The sequence below is a fragment of the Pundamilia nyererei genome, unplaced genomic scaffold, assembly GCF_000239375.1.
Source record: "Pundamilia nyererei isolate P.nyererei 1_Seehausen unplaced genomic scaffold, PunNye1.0 scaffold00046, whole genome shotgun sequence".
In the NCBI taxonomy this organism is placed as follows: Eukaryota; Metazoa; Chordata; class Actinopteri; order Cichliformes; family Cichlidae; genus Pundamilia; species Pundamilia nyererei.
The window spans coordinates 3,347,788-3,354,381 of NW_005187447.1; the positions used below are offsets into that span (position 1 = coordinate 3,347,788).

General features: G+C 43.2%; 1 protein-coding gene across 1 annotated transcript; it reads right to left on the reverse strand.

The window, feature by feature from the left end:
* Nucleotides 1–1,026: 1,026 nt before the first annotated feature.
* On the reverse strand, nt 1,027–6,246 carry LOC102199075 (uncharacterized). Its single transcript, XM_005732390.1, has 7 exons — nt 6,239–6,246; nt 6,096–6,139; nt 3,554–3,762; nt 3,009–3,244; nt 2,728–2,850; nt 2,325–2,508; nt 1,027–1,303 (listed from the first exon to the last, which is right to left on the reverse strand). Exons 3-7 carry the CDS (start codon nt 3,678–3,680, stop codon nt 1,032–1,034), a joined length of 942 nt encoding a protein of 313 aa, XP_005732447.1. The 5' UTR covers nt 3,681–3,762; nt 6,096–6,139; nt 6,239–6,246; the 3' UTR covers nt 1,027–1,031.
* Between the last annotated feature and the right edge of the window lie 348 nt (nt 6,247–6,594).

Sequence of the window (6,594 nt, forward strand, 5' to 3'; positions counted from 1 at the left end):
GTTATAACACAGCTTTACTGAGTGTACAGTAAGCATCCATCAGTCATTACAATAACAATACCTCTTAATGCTGTAAAATGTATTGCAACGACATAAAGCTGCCATACACCTTGGCTTAAACCAGTATAAGACGTCTTAGCCACAAGAGCATGCATGTAGAAAGTATGCACCTATGCTAACAGTTTCCTTTGTTTTCTAGCATTTACACTAAACTAACACAAAATGTCATCTGCAGATGTGATGAAGGGTATACTCAGTCATTTTTTTCTTTATTTTAATAGAAGAAAATACTGTACTCATAAATATACATTGATTAGTGAGTAGCTACATCTTCCAACAATTGAGGAACCCTCATGAACTTATCATTAATGTATTAAAAATAGATAACAGCTGCCATGTTGCCCAACCATCTTGAATACAGTGATTTCTGTTCTGCCTAATCAGCACAGCGATTATAGACTGGCCCCATACCAGAGGTGGAGGAGAACAGAAATGGTAGGCATTGGCATGCTGTGGACGGGCATTTTAATTCCTATCTGCATTTCAAACTGAAGATATCAAGGATCAAATCAAAAACATGAAAGGGACAATGCCACCACGATCCTCAAGTCTCATCTCCTGAAATGAAGCTGGGGCTCTAACACATGAAAATGTGCATAAACAAGTTATTTGCAATACTGTCATAGTTACTTAATGTGATCAGAAAAGAAACAATCTGCTGACATTTATAGATGAGATTTTACACTTTGTTTCCTGATGAGGTGTTCGCGGACCTGTTAGTTCTGGGGAGTTGTAATGCAATCAGTGTTCCTGTTCTTGATCTTGTGACATTTTTGGAAATTCAAACAGAAATGTGGTTGTTGTCACTTTAAGAGTTTCTCTCTTTTTATTTTAAAAAAATCTTTTAGATAATTTCATCTCAAATATTGAAACAGGTGTTTGTAAAAATAAACCACTGAACCTTGTTCACACAGAGAATTATAAACATTTAATCATGTTTAAAAAAAATTTAACATCTGTTTTCTGATTGATCAACTCTTGTTGAGAGCAGCTGCCAGCTGGTTGTAGCTCATCTTCCTCAGTATCTCCTCAGTTACCTCCTTGGCCCCCTCGGCGTGGTACTTCTGGACCATGAGGTCAACAGTTCTGGTTCTGTCTGCGGCCTCCAGTCGGCTGACGGAGATCGGATCAGTCCGGAGACTCAGGAAGCGCTGGAAGGTTTTAAGATCCTCTGAACCGAGACGGTTGAGCATCTGCAGCAGCTGCAGGGTCGCATCTTCGTCCTGCAAGTCCAGCACCTTCACTGACATGGGAGAGACCGGAACACAGATCAGACCAGATCCACACACATTAACTGATCTGCAAGACCGGTAATGTTGTGGTGATGGAGCTGTACTCCCTTAAGATGGTGTCGTAGAGGCCAAGATAAAGACAATGCTGGACAATACCTCCCACCCACTCCATGACGTACTGCCCAGTCACAGGAGCACGCTTAGTGAGAGACTGAGATTACCCATAATGCACCACTGAATGACACAGGAAATCATTTCTCCCTGTGGATATCACATCCAACTAATGCACAGTACACACTGCAGTAGTTACATCATTTTGCACATCCCCTACAGTAAAATAACAAATAACATTTAAATAAAGTTTTACAGTTTAGGGTAAAATGTCAATCATATATTTTTAACCTTTGTAAGATTCTGGATATTTATAATTGAGCTATTTGTTTATATTAAAGTTATTTTTTTTATATTCTGTAATTTTGTAATATATTGCATTATTTCATTTCCTCGGGGATTAATAAAGGATTCTGATTCTGATGTTTATAGATCTATCTGTGTGAACAAAAAGATCTGAGGTCACTCTGGATTAAACAGATTATTCAGATTAAGTCATCAGAAATGTTTGAAACTACAGTTATTAATTAAAGTTATGTTATCACTGTTGCCTGATAAACATTTCTCAGGTGGAACAGCTGGATTTCTGATTAGCTGATGAAAGAGTAAGTTTGGTTTGATTAAAGCCTCTAAAGGACAAAAAGCATGTCTGGGGGCAGCAGTCTGAAACTGCTGGACACCAGCCAATTAAAGGACAGGATTCAGACGCATGAGCACAAACTGGGAGCCAGGAAAAAAACACTGGGCAGGACAGGCAAACGTTCAATGGAGATGTCTGGCTGAAACAATCAAAGAGAAGCTGCAGGTTCACGAGCCTCCATGATAAAGTCTCACATTTTCAAGAACCATGATGTGTTTTCAGTTTGACTATGAATCAACTACAGACACAGGTAAAAGAAGGTCACATGTAGACTGAATTACCTTTTAGCTGAATGTCTCGGGCCCAGACCTCACACTCTTTGTTGCCAAACAGCCAGCCGATCAGATGGGATCCAGCCACATGACTCCTGAGCTGCAGCCTCACTTGTGTGGCTCCAGCCTTCAGCTGCACCTGGAATGACGGCAGGAAGTTGTTGTAGTCTCTGAAGTTCACGAACTTTGATATCTGAAACGATAAAAACAACAAATGAGCTTCATGAGAGTGTGTGTGTAAAAATTAAGATCTCGGTCTAATCAGGAAGCAGCGTCAACAAACTCAGCTTCCTGTTTCTGAACAGCTGATGGAGTTCCAATTCGAGGATTCACTATGGCAATGGTAAACAAAGAGAAAGTAAAGCATCAGGTGAGAGCAGGTGAGAGCAGGTGCAGCGTCCAAGTGACATACCTCTGGCTGGATGACTGTGACGGGCTCTCCAATCAGTTTGTATGTGTGATTTGGGATCAGTTCGCAGTCAGGAATAGCTTCGACGTACTCAGCCCCAATCCGCCGCTTCCACTCTTTTCTCACCTGCACATCAGGTGATCAGTCAGAGCCACAAAGACTGATTCAGGTATTTGTTACCGGTGTCAGAGGATATCATTTCAAATATAAATCATTTGAAATTTAAACCTTTCACTGCACTTTTCATGGATATTGTAAGGACCCTTCAGGCAGGGCCTGCTTACCTGAGTGAGGCAGACATTCCTGGGCAGCAGCAGGACAAACAGTGTGGAATTAGTGGGTTGAGAGAAGATCAACACCAGGCCAGCAATCTGGTCACTGGGCGCTGGGGTCACCAGACCAAAGCACGAGAAGCCCGAGATATCAACTGTCACATGACTATCGGTCACCTGACCTGGAGTGATAAAGTCCACACAGTCCCCAGTGACATGAGCTACAGATAGGAAGTGCTGACCACCATCTGCAAGATAGAAAAACATTCATCCAGAGACTATCAACAAACGTCAGCCAGCGATGGCAATTCAGACGTGTCTGACATGGTAACCCTGGAATGAGCCAAACACAAAATGTAAATCTAAACTTCTCTCCAAAGTCTCGGACTCAGAGGATTAAACAAGATCAGAAAGTATTTGTCTTTCCTCCAAAACATCAGGCGAGGATGATTTCTTCTGCAGGTTCTGTTTGCAGTCATGTGAATGTGAAGTTTGACCTCATGGTGGGACTGTGACATGTAACTGGCAGAAAACATGTCAAAGAAACAGTTAGTGACCTGAGAGCAGCTGGCAATGCGGCAGGTGGAGTCGCTGGAAGCTCCCAGTCAGCAGGTGGAACCTGAACAGAGCTCCTGCCACCTGCAGCCCTTTAGAGGACAGGAAGTCCACATCCCAGGGAACCATCTCATACACCACGTCACCAAATCCCTCCAACACCAGGCCTGTCAGACTGCACCTGAACACACCGTGCTGCTGGCAGCGCAACCTGGCAACATGGAAACATTACTGTTTATTTGTTAGCTCTTAACTGTGAGGTGATATTCAGAGCATCTAGACAGTGTTCACAGCCTTAAATTGTATTATACAGCCCTTTGCTGCATGTCTTCCCCCTTCTCTCTCTGCCTGCGCTTTCCTGTCGTTTCTTCACTGAGCCTTCTAATAAAGTTGAAAATGGACAAAAAAATATTTGTTTATAGTCTTTTCTCTAACTGATCTTCTGAGTTAACTTCAGTAATTACTTCCTTCAAACCATCAACGTGTCTTTTAGACCCCATTCCTACAAGACTCATCAATGAAGTCCTGCCATTAATTAATGCTTCAATCTTAAATCTGGTCAACCTATCTGGGGGTTTGCTCACTATGTGTTTATACACCACTCTGCATTTAATCATTAGTGAGTCTAAACAAATCTAAGATTGTCTTCATACAAGATACACATTCGACCACGTCAGACATAAAAATGCTGACTACAAGATGGCCAGGTCACTACTTCAAACTCCAAAGCTCATCAAAGATCCATAGGGAAGGTACATTATTGTTCAAGTTAATATCCTATAACCTGCAGCGGCTCCTGGGCCTGGCAGATTAGTACTACATAGAAGTGAAGAAGTGAAATAATTGAAAAGGAGAGGGAGGGTGAGAACAAAGAGCTTGTAGAACTGGGGGATCATATATAGATAAGAACCGGAAGGAGCCTGTTGGGAGGCATCGTCCCGCTCTCCATCGATGTCGGTCAGCAGCGACAGCTTCGGCTTCGTCCCAGACGAGGCTGACGGTTTGCAGATCCTCCATAAATGTTCAATGCCATGTGATCTTTGGCTAGCCTTGCTTTCCCTTGGCAGTGCGCGGGAACCATGTAATGGGGCTCTTGGCCCAGTACATGGTATGAATATGAATGGCTCTCATCCATTCATATCCTTTTCAGGGTCGTGGGACCCGTGCAGCTGTCAACCATCCAGACGCAGCAGTGGGAGTTGGAGTAGAGACCACGAAGGGCGTCTGCAAACTGCTGGGGGACTCCATAGTGATGTAGGATAGCCCATAGTCGGCCGGTGGACGCTGTCAAAAGCCTTCTTGAAATCGATAAAATTGATAGAAATCTTCTTTTGGTAGTCCAATGTTTGTTCAACAATCATGCGGAGGGTGAAGATTTGGTCGACACATGACCAGCCAATCCGAAAACCAGCCTGCTCTTCTTGCAATCGCTCGTCCCCTGCATGTCGTAGCCGACTCAAAAGAACAAGGCAATGAGGTAGAAAGAACAAACCATAGTATAAAATCGCTCAACTGAATGCTCCTATAGGGATGTGATGCAAACTAGAAGACTAGACAGAGACTAGACTCATTGAGATCATCAACAAGACTGGCTCTCTTCCACACTGTGTGTTTTGTACTGTATTCCTCCCCTCACCCCCAACCGGTCGCAGCAGATGGCCCCTCCCTGAACCTGGTTCTGCAGGAGGTTTCTTCCTGTTAAAAGGGAGTTTTTCCTTCCCACTGTTGCCAAGTGCTTGCTCATAGGAGATGATATAGTTGTTGGGGTTTCTCTGTGTTATTGTAGGGCCTTTACCTTACAGAATAAAGTCATCCAAGTGACTTTTTCAGTTTGAAGAAGAAGAAAAAGAAGTGATGAAACATTTCTCCCACTGAAAACGCTATGTCCAGATGAACAGAATCAACCTCTTGGTGAATACCTCAAAATGACAAAGTGAAAAGCTCCAACAGGTTTGATGGGGACCGTTGGTACTCGGCTATTTTCAGATCTCTCCAGAGATATTCAGTCAGGTTCAGGTCTTGGCTCTTGCTGGGTCACTTCAGAGTGGTCCCAAGCCACTCCTTTGTTATCTTGGCTGTGTGCTTAGAGTCACTGTCCTGTTGGAACCGTCGCCCCAGTCCAAGGTCCAGAGCCCTCTGGAGCAGGTTATCATCAAAGATGTCTCTATACATTGCTGCATTAATCTTTCCCTTGACCATCACTAGTTTCCCCGTTTCTGCTGCTGAGAAATATTTTGAGGTGAAAAAATGAATTTAATCCATTTTAGAATAAGGCTGTAACATGACAAGACAACATGACAGTGTGGAACAAGTGATGCACCGTGAATACTTCCACTGTAGGGTGAGGTGGTATTGATGAACTTGTATGATTTGGTGATAACGTCAGTATGTGTTGGGTCTTACAAATAAACTTACAAATAAAAACACATCAAACACCACAAACATAACTCGAGGTCACAACATCAAGAGCGGGGTAAACAGCAGCATGGCACCAGATCTGCCCTAACCTTCCATTAAACCAATCAGCCAACAACCCTGTGTTACCTGAATATGCTCCCATCCTCGCTGACCTCAGGTGTAATCTCAACCTGCACAGACCAACAGGTAAAAAAATGATTAAAAAACTGGACTGATAAAAAAAAAATCAACAATTAGCACATCAGTGACATCACAGTGACACAACTTACCTGTGGTGTATTTGTCTCCAACCTGATGTCAGAGTAGGTCAGTGATGTCACTGCTTCTGCTTGAAAAAAGAGACCTGCAGAAAGATGACATCATCACATCACATGATTACATCCTTCCTGATAAATATCGAGTCAAGTGTAGCTTAGCACAGACTTTGCATACATACACAGCGTTGGCACGATCTTCATCAGGATCTCCATGGCGACACGTTCTGCCCGATTGGATCCAAAGAGTTTTTCTAGAAGTCTCCACGTCGTCCGTCTGTCTGCATGTTCCAACTGCTCTCCACCAATGGGAGAGTGACTTTCTGCAGTCATGTATTTGTTGACCAACCACTGGAAACACTTGAGTTCAT

Excerpts from the sequence above, each read along its gene's own strand:
- LOC102199075 (XM_005732390.1), bottom strand. The coding sequence starts at position 3,680 with ATGGTTCCCTGGGATGTGGACTTCCTGTCCTCTAAAGGGCTGCAGGTG. Across the intron at positions 2,509-2,727 it reads TCACAGTCATCCAGCCAGAG|ATATCAAAGTTCGTGAACTT; the intron begins GTATGTCACTTG and ends TTATCGTTTCAG. Across the intron at positions 1,304-2,324 it reads CCGAGACATTCAGCTAAAAG|TGAAGGTGCTGGACTTGCAG; the intron begins GTAATTCAGTCT and ends CTCCCATGTCAG.